Source organism: Amphiprion ocellaris, chromosome 8 (assembly GCF_022539595.1).
Source record: "Amphiprion ocellaris isolate individual 3 ecotype Okinawa chromosome 8, ASM2253959v1, whole genome shotgun sequence".
NCBI classification, from domain to species: Eukaryota; Metazoa; Chordata; class Actinopteri; family Pomacentridae; genus Amphiprion; species Amphiprion ocellaris.
This window is the reverse complement of record NC_072773.1, coordinates 11,483,578-11,509,057: the sequence shown is the minus strand read 5'-3', so window position 1 is coordinate 11,509,057 and position 25,480 is coordinate 11,483,578. Positions and strand designations below refer to the sequence as shown.

At 39.2% G+C, this 25,480-nt stretch overlaps 3 protein-coding genes across 4 annotated transcripts; all 3 read right to left on the bottom strand.

The window, feature by feature from the left end:
* ddost (dolichyl-diphosphooligosaccharide--protein glycosyltransferase subunit (non-catalytic)) lies at window positions 1-5,985 on the bottom strand. 2 transcript variants are annotated; one of them, XM_023264535.3, is made up of 11 exons: window positions 5,732-5,985; window positions 4,110-4,220; window positions 3,923-4,009; window positions 3,721-3,824; window positions 3,516-3,610; window positions 2,711-2,804; window positions 2,256-2,404; window positions 1,908-2,055; window positions 1,695-1,815; window positions 943-1,049; window positions 1-447 (listed from the first exon to the last, which is right to left on the bottom strand). In XM_023264535.3, exons 1-11 carry the CDS (start codon window positions 5,964-5,966, stop codon window positions 298-300), a joined length of 1,401 nt encoding a protein of 466 aa, XP_023120303.2. In that variant the 5' UTR covers window positions 5,967-5,985; the 3' UTR covers window positions 1-297. The 2 variants fall into 2 exon arrangements, with proteins under 2 accessions (XP_023120303.2, XP_054868737.1); XM_055012762.1 differs by having other exon boundaries at window positions 1-452; window positions 948-1,049.
* A 397-nt stretch (window positions 5,986-6,382) lies between these two features.
* Window positions 6,383-18,699, bottom strand: zbtb17 (zinc finger and BTB domain containing 17). The gene is made up of 15 exons (XM_023264506.3): window positions 18,539-18,699; window positions 16,273-16,524; window positions 15,997-16,176; window positions 14,413-14,733; window positions 14,173-14,262; window positions 12,677-12,954; window positions 11,718-11,860; window positions 11,318-11,618; window positions 11,136-11,223; window positions 10,567-10,683; window positions 10,333-10,453; window positions 9,777-9,907; window positions 9,339-9,602; window positions 9,080-9,169; window positions 6,383-7,685 (listed from the first exon to the last, which is right to left on the bottom strand). Exons 2-15 carry the CDS (start codon window positions 16,475-16,477, stop codon window positions 7,267-7,269), a joined length of 2,748 nt encoding a protein of 915 aa, XP_023120274.1. The 5' UTR covers window positions 16,478-16,524; window positions 18,539-18,699; the 3' UTR covers window positions 6,383-7,266.
* Window positions 18,700-21,545: 2,846 nt separating this feature from the next.
* On the bottom strand, window positions 21,546-25,480 carry hspb7 (heat shock protein family, member 7 (cardiovascular)). Its single transcript, XM_023264553.3, has 3 exons — window positions 25,092-25,480; window positions 22,655-22,779; window positions 21,546-22,129 (listed from the first exon to the last, which is right to left on the bottom strand). Exons 1-3 carry the CDS (start codon window positions 25,255-25,257, stop codon window positions 21,950-21,952), a joined length of 471 nt encoding a protein of 156 aa, XP_023120321.1. The 5' UTR covers window positions 25,258-25,480; the 3' UTR covers window positions 21,546-21,949.

The window sequence follows — 25,480 nt, the reverse complement described above, 5'->3', positions numbered from 1 at the left end:
TGGAATGTCAATATTTTATTGTTACGATGACTCCAAGTTTTTTGGAAACACATCGAGGTTTTATCAAAAACAAATGAGCAGTTGGCATATTCAGTGCATGTAGTTACCACAATCTTTTCTGATTGATAAACCGTGGGTCAAATTTATACAAGGATTTCTTTCCTGTTCCTCTTGACCACCTTAGACACTAATTAGTCTAGTGCCCCAATAACAGAACAGAAACAGTCCAAGTTACTGCATCAAGACACAAGATCAATTCCATATTTCTTGTATTCCCACCCCCACTGTTTCTCTGAATTAGTCTGACTTCTCCTTCTCTTTCATGTGCAGGAAGACTATGCTGAAGACGAACAGTCCCGTCATCATGGAGAAGACACTGGCGTAGTATGGGAAGGCTGAGGGGATGAAGCGCTCATACTGAGTGTGCTGTAGGGGACGCACTGATACCTGCAGTGGACAAAGAATTGTAGAATTTAGCAAGTCGTACATCAGATCATGGATGTTACATATATTATAAACCACAGAACATGCTAAGTTATGCAGCAAGTGTGACGACCCTCCACCTGGGCACTAGGTGTCCCTGCCTCTTTTCTTTTGCAGAGCTGAAGGAGGGTCGTCAGCTGACTGAACCACACCTGGGCCCAGTGGCTCAGTTATATAAGGCCTCTCCCATTTCTTACATGCTCTCTCTCTGACAGAAGCTGCCTTTCTCTAGGAGCAGCAGCATGGTTTTGGATTTTTGCTTGGTTGTTTAATGCAACTTTTTAATATTTTTTTGTTAAAATAAATCTATTATAGTCGCCACACAGTTGTTTTCTCCCTGTTTTTGTTATTGAGCCAAGCTGTAACACAAGTGATCAGGATAATGAAGGTGAAAGTGAAAGAGGATAAATAATCACAATATTTGAATTTTGCTATGCCGGGGTGAAGTGATTAACTTGCCTGAGTGGAGGAGTAAAGATGTGTGTATCCCAGTCTGTTGTAGTCCACCTTAAATTGGAAGACTCCATACACATCAGGCAGTTTGAACTGGACACTGTATTTCCCTCCTAGTAGAAAGACAAAGCACAATTTATAGTAGTTTATAGCAATAAAGTTAGCCCTACTAAATCAAAAAGATGCAACAAATTTAGGCTGTGAACATGAATTAAAGTGAATTAAAGCTGCAGTACACAGAGCTCCCAAAAGGGAAAAACACAGATCTTCCTACCAAAGGAACACCTGCATTTACACGTTTAACATGTGTGCAAGTAACAATACCTTGTAGAGAGGTCAGTACAAGAAGGTCAACTTCCCAGTCATTTCAGTTATTCTGATTGTGATGTCAGTGCCGTTTTATAGCAGTAATTCCAGAAAAATTATTTTTTTAATGCATTTCTTTTCAGACCCTCTTTCTGAGAAGCTTACTTTTCTCTTTTGGGGTTTCTTTGCAGTGTTGTTGCCAGTGCTGGAACAAAAATTTGTCCCGCAAGATTTTCTGCCATTTGAGTTACCACCTGCATTTGTAAAACAGCCAACAGGATCTCTCTCCCTCTGAAAAGACCGCTTTCATTTTCGACTGGCAAAAATCTTAAGTCACAGACTAGAATTACAAAATGCTGATACCTTATCATGGAATGTTTCCCCGTGACATCAAAAAATGACTGCCTACTTCAGATGTATTCAGTACATATTCTATAAGCACAGCGACATACCATTTTTCTTGAGATAAGTCCTGACGAAGGGATCGATCCTCACAAACTCGAGCTGAATATCATCTCCATCGAAGGGGACCCAGCGGCCCTCGGACAACATCTCAATGACGATGCTGTACTCCTGCAAGGGAAGGTGTTATAGTGATTGAGAAGTACAGCTAAAACCTACACATCTTTAAGGTGATGATAGTTCACAAATATTGTAAAACTTACAACAAGGTCAGTGATTGTGTATGCTGCAGGGGGAGTGGTCTCTCCCACAGGATGATGGGTAACAGCTCCAACTCTGAGGACTCCAGCCTCTTTGAACACCCAGCGAGACAGAGCCTCGGCCAGCTCCATGTTCCCAGTCTGCTCATGCCTAACAAGACCCACAACGAGAAGAGAAAGACTTCAGCAACAAAAATGTAATCAGTCATCCCCCTGATGAGAGCAATTACTTCTGAACATAAAAATGTCTTAATCGTTCATATGGTCAAAAACCATTTATGTAACCAGGATGTCACTGATGATCGTTTTGATGAAATAAAAAAGATTGGGAATATGAAGAGTGAAGAGTACCTCTCTGAACCTGGTGTGGCCTTCTGCACAGCAGAGTTGAAGAAGGCATCACTGAAGAAGTCCAGGGAGCCACTGAAAACCACTCTGGCGTTGTTTCTGGCCTGGAGGCCTGTGATCAGGAGGGTGTTCTTGCCAACAGCATGGGGGTACTGAAGTGATATGAAGACCTAGTTTTTACTGTTGTGTTTGATTTCTAATTAAAAATAAACATGATGCTACCTATGGCTGCTGATGCTCCACCTAGACATATGCATTCACAAAGCTTAGATGGGAGAACTTTAAATTCCATTTAGGCCTCAAATTGTTAAATTCCCACTTTGCTATGTTGGAAAGGCATGACAAGGCAAATAAAAAGTTTGCTAATTAAGAATCAATATACTTTAAAGATATTTTATGAATAAATTTATTCTTAATTCTCTTTATCAAACATTATGATCATGTGCCAGTGATGTTACCTGAGAGATGGGTCTGTCAGGGAAAAAGGAGTAGGAAGTGGAGGAGCCGGTGAGGATGTCCAGGACAAGAGGGTTGTCTGGGTCTGCAACCATGCTTGAAGAGAAAAAGAAGAAAAGAAAAATTTACAATACCATTCAAAAGTTTGGGATCACCCAGGCAATTTCATGTTATCCATGAAAACTCACACTTTTATTCATGTGCTAACATAATTGCATGAGAGTTTTCTAATCATCAATTAGCCTTTCAACACCATTAGCTAACACAATGTAGCATTAGAACACAGGAGTGATGGTTGCTGGAAATGTTCCTCTGTATCCCTATGTAGATGTTCCATTAAAATCAGTTGTTCCAAACTACAATAGTCATTTACCACATAAACGATGTCTAGAATGTATTTCTGATTCATTTAATGTGATCCTCATTGAAAAAAACTGTTTTTCTTTCAAAAATAAGGACATTTTTAAGTGACCCCAATCTTTTGAACGTCAGTATACATGATTTGCAAAGAGTAATACTGCTAATCTTTGAACATTACTAGACAGATGCAACATAAATTGTCACCTCTTTTGACAAGTTCTTGATACAGCTAAACACATTAACAAAAGGGTTGTTGCTGAATAAGTGCTTGCACTAATATGCATTGACACCAAGACAAAAACTATGATCTACTGGACAGATATTTATTTATGTCAGCATCCTCTCATATTCAGCTTATATTCATTGTATTATATTTACCCAGGGCTATACATGTGATACAGTTAAACTGGAGTTGTTGCTATTACTATCATGCTCTGTTGTGCTCACCCGACACCCTTGAATAAGACAGGCTTATTGGTGGGTTTTCCAACAATAGTGGTAGCTTTCAGTAGGTTCTCTGGGTCAGCAACAATCAGGGTGTGCTGGAGAAAAAAAAAGCACAGGTAAGTAACAATACAGAGTGCCAAGTCCTTGGACTTCAATTGAAATGTAAAAGTAAATGTGCCTGCTGTCTGAAGACCAAACTGTTTACCTCTCCAGGATCAGACACATCATAGTTGTGATGGTCAATGACAGCAGTCTTCTCCTCATCGAACTCAATGCCACACTCACTTCCCAGCTCCCTTAGAGGGTCACCTGTGTAACAAGAAAAAAAAAACAATAATAGGAATGGCAATTTTCCAATATGTAGAAGGGTATGACACTGGAATAGAAGCTGTACGAAATCAACTGACCAATATCTGAACTTGCTGCAACCAGGACATTGCCTCCGCCATCAATGAAGGATGTGATAGTCTCCACATTTATATTTCCACCAAAGTCTGCAGATGAACAAAAAGAACAGATTCCACAGATTGTTTTAAGAAGGCAAACACTAGTCTTAAAAATGTTAACTTATTGACTTAAGCATGTGAAACTTACCCTCAACTGATGGTGAAAAGATGATCAAATGGTCGTACAGGAACTGTCCGTATTTGATCAGAGATAGAGAGGGATCATCAGCCGTCTTAAATGTGAGGTCAAAGCCGCGATCTGAACAGGAGAGATGTATCATCAGCAACACTGAAACTGAAAACGCATGATGAGCATCCCAGTGCTCATCATGCATTTTTACATAGACTTGAACAAAGTGTGAGTACACTCAGTTAAAGTTACTGAGGAGAGGGGACCTTTGAGCTACAACACTGTTTAAGGTTTACAAGCACCATTGATGTTATTAAGTAATAAATTGTGTATGACCTCCAGTCAATAATTACAGTCAGTGTCACAGGTGGCAAGTGACAAAAAAAAATGTTTTTTGCAGAATTTCAAGCCTTTTAACTAAAATAGCTGGAGATGCATTAACAAGCCCATTTGCAGTATTATGGCAAGTGAATTATTTATTAAGTATAACATGTTAACATTCTGGCAATAGCTGTATGTATATTCTAATTTGATAGTTCTTAACATAATCTGAACAGCTGCAATGAGCATAACATAGAATCTTTGGTGGAAGATGATGTCTAAATCCACTGTAAAATATAGTAATAAATTAGTTTAACAGTAGGGTATTCACTCATGCAAAAATGATCATCTCCTCAACACCTTTAGCATTCATGCAACCTCATATCATCCTGTTCTCAACTCCAAGCTATACGGTGGGGGTTATGCATTCACTGCTGCAGCTTTGTGATGAAAAACAAGCAAGTTTTTTTCCTTGGATGCCCTCCAACAAAAGAGGTGTATAATATGCACTGTCCTCGACCACTGTGCCAAGTCGGAGGTACTCACTTGTCTTTTTTTCAGAGTTTGAATATGCAAGTAGTGCATGCAGTTAGCACTTGCATTTGAGAAGGACTGCATGTCTGATTGGTAGTACGATGGCTCAAGCTAAACCTCCACATTATTGCTGTAATTGTGTTTCAAGTGATTTTTAGTTGGTCCTGTGTTATTTTACATTTGTGAGGAGCCTCTCAATCACATTTTCCAGGTCCTCTGGCAATTCTTTTCCATGTCTGTCTGCATGAAGCAGACATGCAGACAGACACGGCCCATAAGTCCCAAAATGAGAAAATCCTGGTGTTCACAGGTCATTCTATACAATGTTTATGTATTTTGGCTAATTGAACATCACAGATGCACTCAGTTTTGCTTCAGTGCTCACATGTTTTCTAAGTGGAGTGCCAGTGAGCACAGGTATATTCACTTTTGTTTACACTGAGTTTCTACTTAGGGGCCTGTATTTTGAATGTAGTCTTTCTAAAGCACTTATTTTGATTGTCCATAGGAGGAAACACTTTGTGTTCAACTAAGACGAGATGCACTTATTGAGAGGTAATACAATTTTGAATCATTTCACCTTTCAGCGATATTGCACAGAGGCGAACTCACCTCGGTTGTATACTGTAATATTGCTAAACTAATATTAGCAGCCTTGCTGTACTGCATGACTAGTCTACCGGTTCAAGCGGCTCTGCTTTACCTTACAGACCTGACACAAGTTGGTTTTACACAGTATTTAGGAGTGTGAGTACTGTATGAAAAAGCACGGTTGTTATACCGACCTGCCAGACTGCGGAAGAAGATTGAATGGGTGTCTCTGATGTTCAGGTTGTCCAGCAGCACCAACGTCTTACCGTCAGCCGAGGCACAGTGTAGCACGGAGGCTAACGAAAGCAACAACAGAACACTGTAGTCCAAAAGTCTGAACCGCCTTACGGTTATCATTCCGGTTCGATTCTTCGACAGTGATAAAGAACTGGACCGGTTCGTCTGCACGACTGCTGTCAACGCCGCCATTTTGCTGCAGAAGTCGACGTCAGCGTTAGCAGCAGCTAACTCAACTCTGACCCTGAGATCCAACCAATCACAGAGAGGAACGCGTCTCCGACTGCCTCTCCACCAATGAGGGGAAAGCTTTATTGTGAAACCTACAGCCAGGTCAGTCTCAGCACTGAAATGACAATATGTACATTAATTGACGGAAAATGTCATTCTCACATATTTTGTGTAGGTTTCTCTGAACCGATACAGTGGCTGCCAATAATTAGGTTGAAAACAGTCATAAATATATAGACTAAGGAATTAAGCTAGATTTATATGAAGTGAATTTCTTCCCTTGCTGATTTTAAACGTTTATTTTCCCCACATAACTGAAACACACCTGCTTCACACTCTTGTGTTATTCTCATGAAAATAGCACAACAAAAAGCTGGTCAGACTGTGATCATTCTTTATTGAGCTGATGGTGGCATAAAGTGGGTGTAAGAAAGGTTACAGACATTTAATGGAGCATTTCAGAGGTGTTAATCTGGTCAGACAAAATAATGACACCAACCCACTGGTGACAATACACTATCATACTAGAAAAAAAGCTGTCTTGTTATCAATGTGAAACTGAAAATGACTGATCAGTTTGTCATCACCACACACATTTCCTTTTCTAATCAGAGGTATTAGGAGTTTCTGAGGACACATACCAAATATACAAATAATGTACAAGCACAGGACTTACCATGTTTGCCGAAAACATGGAGATGACACCTCACTTCTGTAAAAGGTGTGTTTTGTCTGTCACTTAAATCTTTAGTACCGCTACATGTTCATGTAGATAATCTCTGTATAACAACAAAATACTTTCAGTGTTTTAGGAAAACATATATATTTCATCAAGGCAATGGAAAAATAGCACAGGGAGGTCTTTGTTAAAGTTATATTAGGCAACACAAAATTGCGATCTAAATGTTTTATACAAGGGACAAAGCACAATCCTACATTCATTCCAAAAATAAACAAACTTTACAAATTGTATAACCATCTCTGTAAGAATTCTCAACATTTACCAAAAATCTCTGACTCTCACCTTGTTTGCCAGGATTAGGACTGCAAAAACACAGTTGAGGACTATTAATCTACAGATAAAAATAGTTTAAGAAAACAGTATGATAAGAATCCAGTTTAGATTTATGTTGAATGCTGGGGTATGATGCAACTCTGAGGCCTCATCATCACATGGCCTGCATTTCGTTCCTCTTGTATAAATTTGCTTTCTGTTACACACAATATTTCATACAATCCTCAAATATCTTTCCCACTATACTTAATTCTCACATTCCATCTCTTCTTTATCCTCCTCTATATCTTTTCCATGTGTTTGGAGCTGAGTATGGGTTTCTGCCTGTCCATCCTCCACCCCCTCCTCTTCCTTGTTCGTGACCTCTCCTGATCTTTCTTTTCCTTGAGTTCGCCCAACCATCCCTCCTTCTGCTTCTCCCTCTCCATCTTGGGGACGGAAGATTAGCTCTGCTTCGGGGATGACCTGTTCCGGTGTGGGTTGCCATGTTGCAACAGAATCCCCTTCAGCAGTAGCAGCTGCTGTGTACTGATAGAAGTCAGAATCTGCCTGAAACATGACCAAAGCCTGAGCAGTGTGGATGCGAACATGCTGAGCTAAGGAGGTAGCATCCAAGAATTTATCACCACACGAATCACAAGCGTACAAGATCTGGGTGTTGGGGTCTGTGAACAGAAGAAGAGTGGAAAAACATAGTAAGCCTTTACATTCAAATTTCTCATTCTATGTTTTCCTACAAGTAAAAAAAATAATACTTCCATTTTACAGGACTGAGCAAGTTATCACAGTAGTTGTATAAATCTGACCAAACTATTGACAGGACTTGTTTCTTTCATATTGAACAGCCTTTAGTGGTTTTAACAGACAGAGTATCCACAGACTCATGTAAAATATACAAAATACAAATATACAGAATATGTTATTATATATAGGACTTGTTTCTTTCAACTGATGATTCAAAGTAAAGAATGGACTTTAAACTTCAGCTTTCAAGCCACTATAAATGAGAAATACTCAGAAATAAAAACTAAATATCTGCAATTCCATAACAGCAGGTCAGCCATCTGGCCATACAGTACTTTTGAAAGCTCAGTGATATTAGAAAAAAAAACCTTTTGGAGAGATTGTGTACTAAACGTCATATCACTTATATCGTTAGTCAGATTTTACACCAAGAAATTCACCTAATCTTATTTATGAGAGATAACAGTTCTATGCAACTTTATAGGCCTATTTAAGTTTTTGAAGTGATTTATCCTACTCATAGCATTTACTGAACAAATATTCACATAAATGAAAGTTCTGTAAATCTCTGATTACTGCTAAAACCAGTACTTCATGCAATAACAAAAATGACAAAGTTCATGCAGTTTCATTGCAATATAAAACCTCTATGGAAACAGCACAACCCTTGAAAAAGAAACCGTAATCAACACGTGCAGCATTTTTTTCAAGTGGCCACAGGTGCTACCAATATTGGAAAAAATGGGACTCTACGTGCTATATTTACTTCACTACTTACATTTTTAATGTGCTTTCCCACAACAGAATTTGTATAGTGCAAATGGTTTCTTTTTGGTGAATTGATAATAACTATAATAAATGAGATGTGTACAATAAAAGTGATTTTAATGTACCATGAATCTAGGCCTAAATTTGGTTTATTTTCTGATGAAATCGAAAGTCGTAAGTGATTATTTCAAGGGCCATTGTAAAGTTGAAAATCCAAGGGTCCCTTCTGTTTTCACAGTTGCTGGCTATGCTAATCGGTGCAGTTTTTGCAGTTTAAAAAAATTTAATTAATTGATTTTTTTTTTAAATCAATAACAGGACTTTTAAACTTGCCTCTGAGTTTTGGGTTCAGGGGCTTGAGTCCTTGCCCACATTATGTCGACCTAATTCTTGATGGCTGAGTATGAAATGTTTTTCTTCCCAGCCCATGACCAATGCCTTGTTATGTTATGTGCAGTTCCTGGCATTAATGTTTGTACTGTTTTATAAATCTATGATATACAATTCAAATACAGATGCTTGAGTTATTACAAAGTACCAGTCTTACCTGCTTCTTGCACTTTCTCGACTGCCTTGGTGATTTCAGCTTTCAAAGCCTCAGTCTCATCTGCAGACACTGAAGCAGCCACTGGAACAACTGTTAATGCACACATGAAAAACAAACATTTATCACTGTCTCTCTCCTTTAGTCCTTTCATCATCTACAAAGGTGCAGAGTGCTGTCTGTGGCGCTGATAAGGTCCTAGTGAAGCATGCTGACATTTCCCTAAAAAACACTGAGCTTTGTGTTGAAGATGCTGTCTGACCTGTCAGCTGAGCTACAGCAGTGGCTGCCAGGGCCTCTGTTGCCAGGGTGACGATGTCCTCCGTGGTAACAGTAACTATGTTGATCTCACTGTCAGAGGTGGATGCCCCTGCACATCCATCAGCCTCCTCGTCTGCACTTCCTCCAGCTACCACCAGCCGCTTCATGCCAGCCTTGCCATGGTGGACAGTCTTGACGTGTGAGCGCAGATTGTCCACACGGTTGAATCCTCGACCGCATTTATCACACAGGAAAGGTTTCTCCCCTGAGACGACAGGACAGAGAGAAGTAACTGAAGACTTAAACGTGAAAGCTGTGAATTCTGCTTGATGCAGATGTGATAGCTACACATGTTCCTGTTCAGCAGCTGAATGTCAGCCTCCCCATTTACTCAGTTGGCCAAAAGATGACAATTATTTAATGGAAATTTTGTCTGTACCTGTATGAATGATGATGTGTTTTGATAGGTCTCCCACATTGACAAATGCCTTGTTGCACATCTGACACTTGTGTGGGCGGACGTTGTCGTGATGGCGAATGTGATTGGCCAGTTGACTAGACTGCACAAACCTGTCCAGAAAGAAATCTAAGATAGGTCATCTCAGTACATCGAAAACTAAACAAACACTCAACAAGAAGACATTTTTTTTACACAAGTTTTTTAAGTTACATTTTAGTAAACTTCCCTAAGACTACTAAGTGGTGATCTTGAAGCTGAAATCACCTAAAACCACTGTCAGTGAGCTTGAGGGTCAGCCACAGTCACAAATGTGAAATCAGTTTCCATGAAGCCACATACATAGCCTGTGATTTCCATTCTTCCTAATGCAAGTCAAAATTTTCAACCAACAGTTTGTTGTTTCTGCTCTCCCTTCACATATTTTCAGATATACATGCTAGATAATCTCAGATTATGATCCAGTGAAACAAGCAACTTTCAAACTTGAGAGCATTATTACAGCATCACTCTACGAGCCCCTTCTGGCCAAGCTGACCTTTTGCCACAGCGATCGCAGACATAGGGTTTCTCTCCCGTGTGCTGGCGGACATGAGCGATGAGGGAGCTGGCCTGGGTGAAAGCCTTGCCGCAGATAAGACAAACGCAGGGTTTTTCTCCTGTAACATACGAATTACTGTCTTACTAGGATAGGAAGCAGAGAACATTCATGTGGGGTTTCAGACAGAAAAATGGAAATATGCTGCTGTGCTACAGTGTGCCATTGAAATACCTGTATGGATGCGCTCATGTCGCTGCAGAGCTCCAGGGTCACTGAAAGCTCTCTGGCAGTGCACACAAATGTATGGTTTCTCTCCACTATGAACTCGCAAGTGCCTCTTCAGATTTCCTAAAAAGCAGGCACCATTATACAAAGGTTACAAAATGCGTCAAGCAAAGAAGGAACAATTTCAACTTCCTGTAGATAAGAGTAGACTAACTGACAGCTGCTATAACTGTGCTTGTTCAACATAAAATGGTCAAAATCTGTCTACTGGATATCACAAATTATCGTATGCCATCTTTAGAGAGGGATTATTATTATTATTTTTTTTTTTTTTTTTTTTTTTTTATAATTTGCAGGGATGCTTCAAAGTGACTATATGCTTTGCCACTGAACTGATCTTTATTGGACAACTTTAAGGGATCTAGAGGGCACCAGGACTTGTGTTTTGATAGGCAGAATTTTGATTTATTAGGAGATTGAGTGTGAGAGTCTTCAATTTTTTCTAAATAGTAATTACGTTTGCAAAATTTGTAAAAGTTTGGATTCTTATACAAGAGAAGAAAACATGTTTTTACCTGAAGTGGTGAACTGTTTGCCACATTCCTTGCACTTCAGAGGCCCATCTGCAATATGGATTTTTAAATGAGCCTTCAGATTCCCCAGCTACAGAACACAAAGCAAAAAAATGTTCTGTAACCTTTCACAAGCAATTAATTAATTGGCAGAAAAGACAGAGTTCTTTTGACCATGTTGTTACCTGGTTGAAGCGTTTGTCGCAGTGTGGACACTTGTTGCCCTTCTCCGTGTCATGCGTCTCCAGATGTCTCATCTTGGCGGTGGGGTCAGAGAAAGCTTTCTCACAGAAGTCGCAGTGGTATGGCTTCTCTCCACTGTGCACCAGCTGGTGGCGCTTCAGATTGCCTGAAGTGGTAAACAGCTTGCCACACACTTCGCAACTGTACCGTGCTTCACCTGTGTGGCGTTTGCGGTGCAGGTTGAGCAGACTGATCTGGCGGTAGCTCTTTCCACATGTAGAGCAGCAGTACGGCTTCAGAGGGCTAGGAGATAATGATAGATCAGTTTAGGTACCTTAACCTGACAGAGCTCAGAAAGCAGCCGTCATTTGAAATGTGTACGAACGCGAAAAGGCAGCTCACCTGTGTGTTTTCTCATGGGCTTTACAAGCTGCAGGGTCAGAGAAAGCCTTGTTGCAGTCTCGGCAGCTGAATGGTTTCTCTCCTGTGTGAATACGCATGTGTCTCTTGAAATTACCTGTGTGGGTGAATTTCTTCCCACAGTCCTAGAAGAAGGTAAACGTGCCGTTAAGTTTGAGCTGACAAAACCTTTTAATGCAAAGATGTGTGCAAATGTGATTAGCATTGCATAAAACTCTATGTCAGCAAGAATTGCATGACAGCTCCCAGCTTCACTAACATTTGCCTGTTTGATACTACAATACCAGACTGAACTTTTGGAACCCTGAAACCCACCCATGGGTATAAAAGCCATGTTATCTTTTCTAAAATTACAACTTTATCAATAAAATAAAATGTAAAAACAAGAAGAACTGTTCAACTTTCTGATGATTTGTGAGGTAGCGTTTATATATATATATATATATATATATATATATATATATATATATATATATATATATATATATATATATATATATATATATATATATATAAATAAAATTCTTTTTTTAAATTTTGTATATATTGTGTATATTTTTTTCTCTCTTTTTCTTTTCTTTTCTTTCCTTTCCACTACTGGTAACAACTGCCAACACTTGCAAAAATGTTGCACATGTTGATTCCACATGCTTTTCTATTTTTTGTAAATTCAAATTTAGTTCGTTTTTTTTCATGATTTATGGCATTTTAACATTTTCATTACTTCATTATTGTGCTGTTTCCATAGAGATGCAACAATGTGACAGGAGCAAAAAGGGGTTTAAAAGCGACTCTATGCTATTCAACAGCTTGTAGCAAAAAGCTGATATCAACATTTATGCACTAAAACAGAGTGAAAAACATAAACACTAAAGTAATTAGAAATCTAAAATTACAGTCGCTGTATTCTTCCCTCATGCAGCTACACTGATATTTCTCACCTCACATTTGTGTGTCACAGAGCTGTAAGGCTTTGATTCTGATCGGCTGCTCATAGATGCTGACTGAGCTTGTCTCCCGTCTCCCTCGCTGCTTGAACTGACTCCTCCCACCTGGTGGCTGATCTCGTCATCTTCCTCTCCAAGTCCCTCTTCGTCATCAGCCTCCCCATCGCCGGTCTCCACAGAGTCATCCTCCTGTCCTTCAGCCACTGCCACTGGCTCTGCCACCTTCTTCTTAGGTTTTGTCTTTGATGGGCCTTCATCCTCAGAGTCATTGTCTACAAACACAAGAAAAACTCTTGAAAATGACAAACTGTCTAGAACAGGGGTGTCAAACATGAAAAAGTAGCTAGTCAGAGGGTCCACAGGACGACTTTGTGAAGTGTAAAAATGACAGAGAAGACATTAACCGCAAATTGTAAATTTGTAAAACTGTAAATTTAAAATAATTTCTAGACCGTGACAAGTTGTTTTGATCATAAAGTAAAATAATAGATTGCTCACTGTTCTTCTGCTGTTTTGTGCCTCATTTTTGTAATATTTTGCCTTGTTTTTGTCTTGTTTTGTCTGACTTGTCATTTGTCTCATGTTTTTGTTGTTTTGTTTCTCGTTTTTGTCTCGCGTTTTTTGTCTTATTTTTGTCATTTATGTTTCGCTTTGTTCGATGTTTTTTGTCTGCTTTTTGTCATTTTTGTCTCGCTTGTGTCATTTGTCCATTTTTGTGTTGCTTTGTGTCTCGTTTTTGTAATATTCTGTCTTGTTTTTGTTGTTTTTTGTCTTTTTTGTCAGATTTTTGTTGTTTTGATCATAAAGTAAAATACTATATTGTTTAGATACCTGTGACCAAATATTGTGCTTTTGTCGATACACTGTAATCTGTAAGTTGTAATGTGTAAATGATCAACTAAGGCGTTATGTTTTTGAAATTGATCTTATTTTTCTTAAGGAATTTCAGGTTGTTCATAATGTTTTGTTAAAAAAAAAAAAAAAAATCCTTAAATGTGAACATTTTCAGAATGTACCTTTTTGCTCTAAAACAAAAGGAAAAATTTGGAGTTGTGTTTATTTATAGGTTATTATGCTGTGATTTTACTGGTCCGGCCCACTGGAGATCAAATTGGGCTGAATGTAGCCCTGAACTAAAATGAGTATGAACCCCTGCTCTAGAGCCTTGATTGAAATAACTATAATAGCAAAGTCTAAGCAGATTTCAGATGTCAGACTTTCTAAAACTGTTACCTGGCATTGAATAAAAAAAGAACAAAAAACAGCATGTAGAATCAATTGATTTTGATGAAATACAACAAAATCCTTAGATTTGGTTATGATTTCACACAGAACCAAAAATCACACACGATTAATTGAAAATCCGATGGTCCTTTCTACTTTTACTGCTACTATTTATGACAAATTTGTTGATTTTTCAAAGATGATATACTTTTGGGGTTCAGAGGGTTATGTAGCTATGACACAGTAAACTAGCACAGCCTGCTCACCAGGTGGGAAGTTTCGTCGAGGAGGTTTTCTGATTCTTCTCCCTCGAGAGCTCATGTAGGGTGAGTTGCCAGCAGGTTTTAACTCAGATTCTGTAAAGAAACCGAAAACTTATTTTAATTAAATCATGAAGTAAAAGGCTCGGCACTTGTTATATAGACTGCAAGCATCATGTTGGATCTCAGAATGTTATAAATATTGGGACACATGCTTAATGATTAGTTCTATAAATATGTATTTACTGGGTGCGTAGTCAGCATCAGAGGGGTCATCCTGAAATACAGGAGTTTCTTGCACAGCATTTTCTTCCTCATTCTTTACAGATATCTTCTTCTGAGTGGCTTTGGGGGGTCGTCCACGGCTCAAGTTGATTCTAGCAGGGTTGGGCTGAGAAACAGTTCGCTGTGTTTCAGTAGTGATGTCTTCCTTGAAACCATCCTGAATTTGTATGGAGTCTTTATCAACTATGGCAGTGCTCAGAGGATGTTCCTCTGCTTGCGATGCCGCTTCTGACAGGTGATTCTCAAGTTCCTCTTTCGGTCCGCCTTCACAGGTCTTTTCATCTGGTTTGTTCAAGGAGAAACAGAGAGGAAGCTTTCTTTTAAATTAAATAGGTGGGGACAAGTACTAGATTAATTTTTCACACTTTGATTGCGATATAGACGGTAATTACAATGTCAAGTATCAGTCAGATTACATCATTAACCAGAATAACATTGATCATTTAAAGCTTCTTCTAGCTTCTTCTTTCCTCATGATGCAGATAAAGACTGCAGGGCTCCAGACTGACACCAAAACACACTCACTTTTTTGAGTGTGTGCGAGTTAAAATTTCAAATGGTCACATTCATTTGAGTGCATGATAATCACCAAGCTGTTTTGTGTCGCTCTAACCAGCACTGGTAACTACTGCGTTAGCCACAGTGATGGAAAGCTGCACTTTTATTTCTTCAGTGACTTTGTCAGTCTGTGTGTGTTTGAGGAAAGTGGAGGCAGAGAGGGAGAGGTCCGTCTTAGACACACCTGATGATCAGAGTGCAGGTGCAGGCAGAAAGATACAGACTGAACCACTAAAGAAAGAAAAGCAGTACACTCAATTACAATGACTAACGCAGCAGTAGCGCTGCAAAATTAAATCAACACAATAGTGACTTTAGCTTCCCACCTCTATATGAACATGATCAGCTGTGGAATTTACACTTGAAAATGCACTCTGTCCGTGAAATGCAGAGCGCACCTGTTCTCTGTTCATAGAAACAACGCATGTAGATAAAATCTGAAATTTGATCTTGGACCAGTCTTCCCTTGGAACACCGTATTTCACTCTTTTCAAAGTAACTGCTGGTAACACACGTCTGAACGCACCACAACCACCTAGCAGCATCTACAGCAGCCTGCACTGTGAGGCGTTTAGGGAACATTGGTACATATAATGTCTATCGATAAGGAGATGCTCAGCAAGTAAGGCGTATGCCTGTGACAAGGTAGGAGATGAGACCAAATAAGAAAGTTGGTCGCACCATTGTTACCAGTGAAAAAGTTAGTCTGGAGCCCTGGACTGCCATCTGATATAACTGCTACCAGCCAAGGAGACAGTGGAAATACATCTTTGTCATTAGCCATACAAACATTATGAGCCTCATGCCACAGAAAGTGACAGCTGAGATTACTAAGTTGAGGACAATGACTGTTGGTTTAACAATGCAGAAGCAAAGAAATTTTAAAGGGATTTAATGCATTCATTATAAAATGAATAACTGAGTGTTTACTGCAGCCCTGCACTAAAGAAGTCCACAAAGCTACTAGAATATGAAGAGTGGACTCACCAACAGCAAAATCCAGTGTTATGAGGGACGGAGCTTGATTTGACATTGACTGGTATGCAGAACATGCATTTATGATTTCATGCATCTGTAGAAAGTGAGCAACAGACAGCACATCTTCTACGTTCTGTGGACTTAAACTCAGCTTGGCAGTGTACATAAACTCCAGGACCTGACCCAAACCTGCAACGATAATTACCAAGATGATGAAAAAATGAATTACTTATATACATAACATAAAAATCTGCGATTATATACACATTGTGCTAAACCACACACCTGCTGCATTGCTAATATCCAGATGCACCACATCCTTCTGGTCCAAGAACAGGGTGCGAAAGTAGACACTGCATGCTGCCAAGACAGCTTTGTGAGCTTTGAAGTCCACCCCATCCACAACGAAGGTGCAGTCGCAGAGCAGGCCTTGCCTGCGCTGCTTGTTAAGCTGCTCCAGAACTTTCCCACTGTGCCATGGGAACTCCATTGTCCTGAAGACTTGAGGATGGTGCAAGAGGCTGGCAGGCACAGGCTCTGTGGACAAAAAAACCTCACACGTGACATACTATAAAGGGTAAACCTGTGCCTTTACATTAGCCTCCGCCAAGGCTACTCAGTGGTTGTATCATTTCTAACGGCCAAGTCCTGATAAGTCTGCAGCTGTGGATTTGTAGTAGGATCACAATCATGTGATCGTCAGCCAGCAGCTGACGTAGTGTTCACTTGCTGTCATAGTTACAGTGATGCCGTGCCGCTATCTGACACAGAAACCTTTAACAAATCCTTGGATTCAGACTATAAGCCACATCACTGCCAAAATCTAATCACTTGGTCCTTGTGTCATTTCTGACCTTCCCTGAAAATTTCATCCAAATCCATTAGTCTGTTTTTGAGTAATGTTGCGAACAGACAGACAAACAAACAACAAACAGATGGACAAATGTAGAACTTTTTTTTTTTTACAGCTATCTGTTTATTTTGACTATCTTATCATTTCGTTCATATGTACAGTATACAGCTGGAGTGAGTAGACCCCTGTGTAGCATCACAATAAAAAGACTTCTCAGTTTACAGTAATTGCAAAACTTGAAGCTGAACAGGGTAACTGCTATTATTGAATTTAAATACTAGCCATTTAGATTTAGTGTACTAAAACTATAGACCCCACAGTAGGAACAAAGGTTAGTGCACATTTCATAACTGAGATTTAATTATTTTATTTTTTCAGTAGTTCTGCCATTTTGAAGTCTCACAATCAGATTTTTCTGTTGGTCTGGTAATTCTTTTCCTTGTGGAGCCATGATGCAGACAGACACAGCCCAGAGGTCCAAAACTGAGAAAGTTCTGGTGTTTACAGATCATTTTATAACAGTGTGCCTTCAATTAGGCTATTTGGGAATCACAGATGTACTCAAATTAGTTTCAATGATTACAGTTTAAAAAAAAAAAAAAAACAAAAAACTTGTGTGTCAGTTTCTGCATGGAGGTCTGCATTTCCAATTTAGGCATTCTAAGGTATATGCTTTTGATTTTTCATAAGACTAATACTTGTCAAATTAGAAATAATACAATTACTGAGAGGCGATTCAAATTTTAAATGAAATTTAAGTTAAATCGCACAGAGGTGTACTCACTTCTGTTGTATGCTGTAATACAACCAGAAAAGAGCAAAACTAAACGTTACTACCTCTAAACAGTTCTCCCATTTCTCACTATTCTCATTTAACACTGACATGTGGACTTACAGAACTATATCTGACTTTATAAAAGGAAAACCAGGGAACTTCATACTACAATTTATACTTAATCTTATGTAATGAACAGAATCTGTGTTTTAGTAAAGGATGTAGCAGCTGTATATGATTTATTCCATCACTAAGGATGTCTGCATGGGTTGTAGCAACACACTTAACAGTCAAAGCAATCATTACATTTTGCTGACTTATTTTCTTTCTTTTTGTTGATCCAAACATCAAACGTTATCGTGTAAAAATGTCTCTGGTTTGTATTGTATTATTAGGCAGTTGTCTGGACTCATGTTTTATATCAGGCTTCCGTTCCTTCAGGGAACCATCAGTAATAACTGTGCCACAGACACGATTTCAACCTAAAACGGCGTTTTAACAACGAACGTTTTAAAATCACACCCCACAAATTAACAGCCAGGTTGTCTGTGGTAGCAGCACGATGGACAGAAACTCAGCGTTGACTAACTAAACCACAAGCTGCTGCGACAACAAGAATAACAGCAGTATTAAGTTTCAGCTTCTATTCTGATGGTCGTGCAGATGTTTTGGTGACTGGAACTTTAGTTTCACTGCACGTTTTGACAGTTTGGTTTGACAGTGCAAGACATCGATTACAATTCCTCCATCCTTGTAGCTTTGTTATCAGGGATTAATTTAGCTTGCCTACATACATGTAGCGAAGGGACAAGATGGCGGCCCAGCGCGGAGGGCCCGTCTACATATCTTGTTGTTTTCGCAGCTACCTCGCTGTTATCGCTCCAAAGAAGCGCCATTTTACCAGAAACTAACTCCTGTATTACCTGTTTGTTATCGCTTCTTCACTCCGGCTTCAAACCGCCGGACCGAGCGCTGTTCAGGAGTGTTTGACTGAGTTAGGCAAAACAAATCCAATCGAGTTTTTCGGTGATCGATCCTGCCCCTCTAACTCCTTCCACCGCCATCTTCCTCTCTCTGATCGATTGATAGGGACCGGGCGGATGTATCACAGGAGCAGGCGCAGTGTGGACACGTGTCGGGCTCACGGTGACCACGCGGTGGCGCAATAGGCCAGAGTGTCGTTATTATGCATGCAGGTTATTGGCAATATTCCATTTTTTCTGTACAGCTGAGGGTACATCCATGAAGGTGACATTCGCCTCAGCCACAATCAGCAACCCATACAAAATATGTGGCTTCCTATTAAATTGATTTATAATCAATAGAACTAAAATCTAAACGCAGCATACAAATAATGTTTTTTTTCTGACTTAGAGAAAAAAATAAACATTTTAGAAAAGGGTTAAATTCTGTCAATTGTACACATAAAGCTCACGAGCTGGTCAGGTGTGGTTTTACAGGACAACGATCAGACAGTGTTACCAGAACACAAGTGCTTCTTCACCTGGTGACTATAAAAGGCCACTTTAAAATTCAGCATTTTTGAAATGTCATATGGCAACAGATGACAAGAGAAGGATAAGAACAGGATTTGAGTATAAATGTCAACAATTACACTGAAATATTTTCAGGCAGCTCTGAATGTTCGTGTCTGACAACACGATCAGGTCTACCAAAATATCCCCCAACTTCACTACACCTTTCATGAAAAGCAAGACAGCATTCCATGTACAACATCTTTAACTCAATGTGTCGCAGATGTGTCACTCCTTTGTGTCTCTCCATATACCCTAATTTTAACTACAGTGATAACAAGGTTGTTTCATGTCCATTTTATTCATTCAGTTGTGTTGGAACAAGAACTATTTCTTTCTCCAATGTCAAAAAGAATGGATAGAATTTAATATATTATGTGATGCATTTATATTTTTGTATAGTATGGTTCCTTGTTAAATCCATGTAAATTTTGTTAATCCATTTTTTCTAATCTGATTTAAACAATATTTCAGGATTATGAATTATGGTAATAATATACATGTTTATCTGACACACTGATTGTGGTTAAACAAATTATGAATGAATTATAGGTGGTCCTCATCTTTTAAAAATAATGAGATCACATTTACAAAGCTCTCTTCAAAGGAACATATTGTGAAAAATTATTCATCTCAAGCATACTTGCCATGGTGTGTTGCTAATGCAAAGACCACGCCATGGTTCAAGCCCAGAGGAATGATGTCTAGGCCCACAACAGACTTGTAAATTATTTGGACTGAATAGCCACTTTCAAATCATTTTGTCATGAAACAGGCATGAGACATGAAGCTCCACAAATACTTCCATACACAAAAGACCTAATAGAAGCACCTGCAATCTATCTGTGACTCTGTTTGATTTTAGTTTGCCTTGTGATTCTCATGGTTTACTAACTTTTATCAGGATTTTTTTTTTTTTACTTTGATGTAATGAAGGTAGTGGTGTTAAGCCAGCCTCATACTTTCCAAAAGCATTACATAAAACAAAGCCAGAAAGGGTCATGGGATTTGGCAAGAATCCCTGTAATGCATCCTAAATACGCTACCGTTCAAAAGTTTGGGGTCACCCAAGCAATTTCATGTTTTGCATGAAAACTGACACTTTTTTCATGTCCTATCATAATTGCACGAGGGTTTTCTAATCATCAATTAGCCTTTCAACACCATTAGCTAACACAATGTAGCATTAGAACACAGGAGTGATGGTTGCTGGAAATGTTCCTCTGTACCTCTATGTAGATACTCCATTAAAAATCAGTCATTTTCATCTAGAATAGTCATTTACCACATTAACAATGTCTAGACTGGATTTCCGATTAATTTAATGCTATCTTCATTAAAAAAAAATTGCTTTTCTTTTAAAAATAAGGACGTTTCTGAGTGACCCCAAACTTTTGAACACTAGTGTATGTGCGTCTTTCTTTCCCTTTAGCAGCACCCACTGTGAAGCTTCTGTTCCGCACCTATGGGATACCAGTCACAGCTCCAAAACAATTCTGCTATGCCTCTGACACAGGGAACACATGGACTGGGAGTCCATTTGAAGATCAGATGTCACACATTCACGTGTCTGTGTGCACCAGCAGTGAACTGATACAGAGCAGTTCACAGCAATAGACACATTACTGTACCAGTGGACGAAGTAGCCAAGGCAAATGGCAAAAACTTACAACAGAACGCTATTTCAATAAAAAAATGCATGGCTATCAGGTATATCTCCACTCACCATGGATAGAGTCTTGCTTACAAAAACATTTGTCCACACACACACCAGAAACCTTGTGCCTTTTAGTCCTGTTGTAATGTCACCTTTGACATATTTCATTAGCACCTTATGGAGAACAACGCCACACTGTACACAAATTGCTTCAAAGCCGAGACATAAATCTGCTCTACAGTCAAAGCTGTCTCTTCCACCCACTTCTACTGTTTTTTTTATACCCTTGTTGTACACAAAATGAGTTCCAGGGATTTTAATTTGCTTCCAACTTACTGGAAAAACCCAAGGTGTCAGTCCCAGGCCTCATGAAGGAGCCAAAGTCCTCAGCAAACAGTCCTCGGCTCTTCTCCATTCATTGTTCACCGCCTTTAGAAGAAATCTCCAATTCATTTAAACTTACAGTAATGCAAAAGTAACATCTAAACTGTGCAAATATAAAGGCAAATACTACAATAACAGTAAAAAAAAATAAATAAAAAATTTAAAGAAGAACATGACGAGACTGAATTTTACTGTTAATTCCCCTTTCTTTTTTCTACACAAGAATATACAAATTTTACATTGATGTCCCATCCTTCTATTAATATTTCTATAGCTCTGTCCCTAAACTCCAGCCTTTAATAGGTACAAATGTTTCCATCAAAGTCCATCAAAATGGTCTCACGTATCAGGAGGTTTACAGTCAAAGCAGAATCCTTTTATTCACACAAATAATAATATACAATAAGTTATCATTACAGAGAAATGACCTTTAAAAAGTGAGCGTAAAGTTTAAATCTGTGTTAGAGAACAGAAGTGAAACAGCAAACTGGTCTGTTAACTGTGTGTCTGTGCTGTCCCATTATGCTATGTGCAAGTACCACCTGTTGATTCTGTGCAGGCTGAACTCACTCCGAATACAAATGAGCAGCAACAGGCCTTGTTGTGCTCATAGAAGGTGGATGTGGCATGTTTGTATAGAGTCCAGTGCCGCCTCTGACTGTTTGTAGCAGAATGATAAAAGTGAAGACAGTAAATAGAATAAGCAGCACAAAACACACAAGAACTTAGGGGTTTGTGGTGAGAAAGTCAGTCCCTCTCTAGATTTTGATTTCGGTGCGGAAGGTCTGTACAAGCTCATGTTTGGCCGGGTGTCGCCTTGCTCGGACTGTCAGGGTTCCCTCAGCACCCAGTGATGATGTCACTGAGGTGGGGTCCACATCCTCAGGTAGTTGGCACTTGTGGGTGAAAGTGTTCATCACTGATCCGTCCTGGGCCAACTGCAAAAGAGATGCATGTGCATTGTGATTAAAAATGGATGGCATGTGTATGACTTCTTCTGCTCACATTTCAAGGCTGCAGAAGTTTTTAAATACAATTTATTCTCAGGGTTCCATTGTGGAAAGATGTCAAATTTGAAATTGCACACTTTTTTATACTCTTGCACTCTTGGAGACTATGTGCATTATTAAACACTTTAGCATGTGTATATCCTTTACAGAGGACATTTTGCTTTTTAAATTATTCTTTTTTATATATATATTTACTGCACATTTTTACTTATTCATCTGTATTTATGGTGGTGGGAACTGTACTCTTTCTGCTGTAGAAAACAAATTTCTCCTTGGGATTAACACGTTGATGCACAAAATGGGTCAAAAGTGACCCATATTTAATTGAAAATGGGTATCTTTTGACCCATGTTGTGCATCAAATGGTTAACAAAGTATTTCTATTCTATTCTGTTCTATTCTAAAACATCTAAAGACATGGTATCATTCCAAACCCAAAGGAAGACTGGCCACCTTTTCTGCACGAACTTCTATCTGGTTGTTGGATGTGGTGACGATTACATCTTCAGGGGAGAAGTCTCGAACATCAACTGTGAACTGGTACGAATCATCAAGAGTTTTAATATTTCCAGCCCCACCTGAAACCATGGCAAGACGATAATGGATATTAGTCAACAGGAGAAGCACAGTTAAGTATATTTAAGTACATTATCTCTCTTGATTAAGGAGTTACACGGAATTTCCACTCACACTACTTGCTATGAGCATTAACTCGCATTTTTCTGGTCGGGAAATTGTGAGCTGGTCATAATTACACCACAATGCAGATGGAGTTTCATTAGGGGTTGGATAGAGGATCCTGCTCACAGGCTGTCATTTATTTAGAGTTATGCTGTTTCCATGAGAAGACACTGTTATATCATGTTATTCATAACAAGTATGCCCTTCCTACAGTGACAAGTTACTGTTTCCAATGGAAAAAGGCAGTGTGAGTGTGTCCTCTACTGTTAGTAGGAAGTCAATACCAGAGCAAAAAATGATTTACACTTGAACATGTTCCTTTCATAGTGTTTATAGATTGACAGCATATTTAATATAATCCTACAAATGGTTTGTTTCGAATCAAATCCATGCGTGGAGTGATACTGTGTAAAAGTATCTGTTCAGCAAAAAAAAGATCATTTATGAATGAAAAAGACATGATTACTCTTTAACTTTTCCACCTTTGACAGGCTAGCTTTGTAAACGTAAAAGAGGCAAAATGCATGGAACACTGTTGACCATAGTGTTAGTATTTATGGTCAGATTTTGGGACTGGGTTCAGACTGGGGTCATACATAAGAGTCAGCACTGCAGTCAACTGCATTTAGCACTATGGAGTCATAGTTAAGTCTTATCATATCTATGATATGAATTCATCATTTTCCTTCAGACAAGGCAGACTAACAATAATTTTATTTTTAATTTCAGTTTCTAATGTTTGTAATTTCCATGTATGGATACAACATATGACTGTGTGTATTTAAAAGCTGCATGCATTTTTGAGCCAGTGGTGGCAGTACAACTAAGAGATACTTAGCATGCAGTATTATCACCTTAAGCTGTTGATGTCTGCCAGTCCAGCAGACATGCAGAAGCATAACATTAATTAGGAGTCCTTTCTGTCTAACTGATGAATAGAGTCCAATATTCACTTTAATTTTAGCTCTGTTTTGGCCTCCACCAATTCCTGAGGAAACATCTGCCTGATGCAGCTGGAAACAAGGTTGCTGGGTGTGGAAAGCAGAAAACACAAAATCTAAAAGAGGCAACTGCAGACTTAGGTTTGTGGGTCTGTCATTGTTAGCAGAGTAAAAATGTCCCATTACACAGTCATTTAATCAATTGCTAATATATAAAATATAATTTGGCACAGATTTGTTACGTTACAAACAGGTTTAGAGCAGCAGCAGTACTGCAAAGAATAGTAGTCAGATCTGTCTGGTCTGTCCAGGGACGACCAACTGTCCCCACTGACACTGAGCTCAGTGAGAGACTCAGTGGTGACGCATGACCTCTCACACATGCCACAAGATTGGAAACTAGTGTGTGTGGGTGATATTAGCTCTGTCTTCACATTTGCAAGTTAGTTCAATTATGTGACTTCATTCCAACTCTATGTGTGTGTGTGTGTGTGTGTGTGTGTGTGTGTGTGTGTGTGTACTCTGGTCACTGGGCAACCATCTGGTCATTCCTTATGCAGGCGTCATCCCAGATACTCATTGTGTGAAGTCACACAGCTGGCAGTCAGTCCAACATTCCTGGGCTTTTGCACATGTATATACGTGTGTCTTTCTTTCCCTTTAGCAGCACCCACTGTGAAGCTTCTGTTCCTCACCTATGGGATACCAGTCACAGCTCCAAAACAATGCTGCTATGCCTCTGACACAGGGAACACATGGACTGGGAGTCCATTTGAAGATCAGATGTCACACATTCACATGTTTGTGTGCACCAGCAGTGAACTGATACAGAGCAGTTCACAGCAATAGACACATTACTGTACCAGTGGACGAAATTGAAAGATCTCCTGACCTTACACTGCATTTTAAACATATAAATACTTAAAAAACCTACAAAAGAAAACTATTTCATTAAAAATACATAGCTATCAGGTATATCTGCTCTCTTTGAATTAACAGCACCATGGATAGAGTCTTGCTTACAAAAACATTTGTCCACACACACCAGAGTCCTTGTGCCTTTTAGTCTTGCCTGAAATGTCACCTTTGATATATTTCATTAGCACCTTATGAAGAAAAACACCACACTGTACACAAATTGCTTCAAAGCAGAGACATAAATCTGCTCTACAGTCAAAGCTTTCTCTTCCACCCACTTTTACTGTTTTTTTTATACCCTTGTTGTACACAAAATGAGTTCCAGGGATTTTAATTTGCTTCCAACTTACTGGAAAAACCCAAGGTGTCAGTCCCAGGCCTCATGAAGGAGCCAAAGTCCTCAGCAAACAGTCCTCGGCTCTTCTCCATGTATGGGTTAGCAGAGGATGAAGTTGAGGATGAAGTCTGGTGGAAACTACGCTCCGATCGATAGGCAGAAGAGTTGGTCACACTCATGGATCACTGAGTGCTGGATAAAGGCAGAGGAGGAGAGTAAAGAGAGAGAAGGAGGCAGAGGGAGTAATTCTTCTTGTGGCTGCTGTGGGAGTATTCCTGAGGTTTAAATTTTAGAATAAAGCACACAGCTCTTCTCTCTTCCCTTGTTTGCTTTCTTTTTGGTCTGTTTTTTTTCTTGATTGTGTGGGGTAAGATCACTTATTTTCCTGGTCTCCTGCAGTCA

What these genes read in the sequence shown, in the direction of transcription:
- ddost (XM_023264535.3), bottom strand. Translation starts at nt 5,966, where the DNA reads ATGGCGGCGTTGACAGCAGTCGTGCAGACGAACCGGTCCAGTTCTTTA. An exon ending in GCCACACCAGGTTCAGAGAG is followed by an intron (nt 2,056 to 2,255) that starts GTACTCTTCACT and finishes GGGTCTTGTTAG; the next exon opens with GCATGAGCAGACTGGGAACA. An exon ending in ATCTTTACTCCTCCACTCAG is followed by an intron (nt 448 to 942) that starts GCAAGTTAATCA and finishes TGTCCACTGCAG; the next exon opens with GTATCAGTGCGTCCCCTACA.
- zbtb17 (XM_023264506.3), bottom strand. Translation starts at nt 16,477, where the DNA reads ATGGAGTTCCCATGGCACAGTGGGAAAGTTCTGGAGCAGCTTAACAAG. An exon ending in TGATGCTGACTACGCACCCA is followed by an intron (nt 14,263 to 14,412) that starts GTAAATACATAT and finishes GTTTCTTTACAG; the next exon opens with AATCTGAGTTAAAACCTGCT. An exon ending in GCCCATGAGAAAACACACAG is followed by an intron (nt 11,619 to 11,717) that starts GTGAGCTGCCTT and finishes ATTATCTCCTAG; the next exon opens with CCCTCTGAAGCCGTACTGCT.
- hspb7 (XM_023264553.3), bottom strand. Translation starts at nt 25,257, where the DNA reads ATGAGTGTGACCAACTCTTCTGCCTATCGATCGGAGCGTAGTTTCCAC. An exon ending in TGACACCTTGGGTTTTTCCA is followed by an intron (nt 22,780 to 25,091) that starts GTAAGTTGGAAG and finishes CCATGGTTTCAG; the next exon opens with GTGGGGCTGGAAATATTAAA. An exon ending in TAGAAGTTCGTGCAGAAAAG is followed by an intron (nt 22,130 to 22,654) that starts GTGGCCAGTCTT and finishes TCTCTTTTGCAG; the next exon opens with TTGGCCCAGGACGGATCAGT.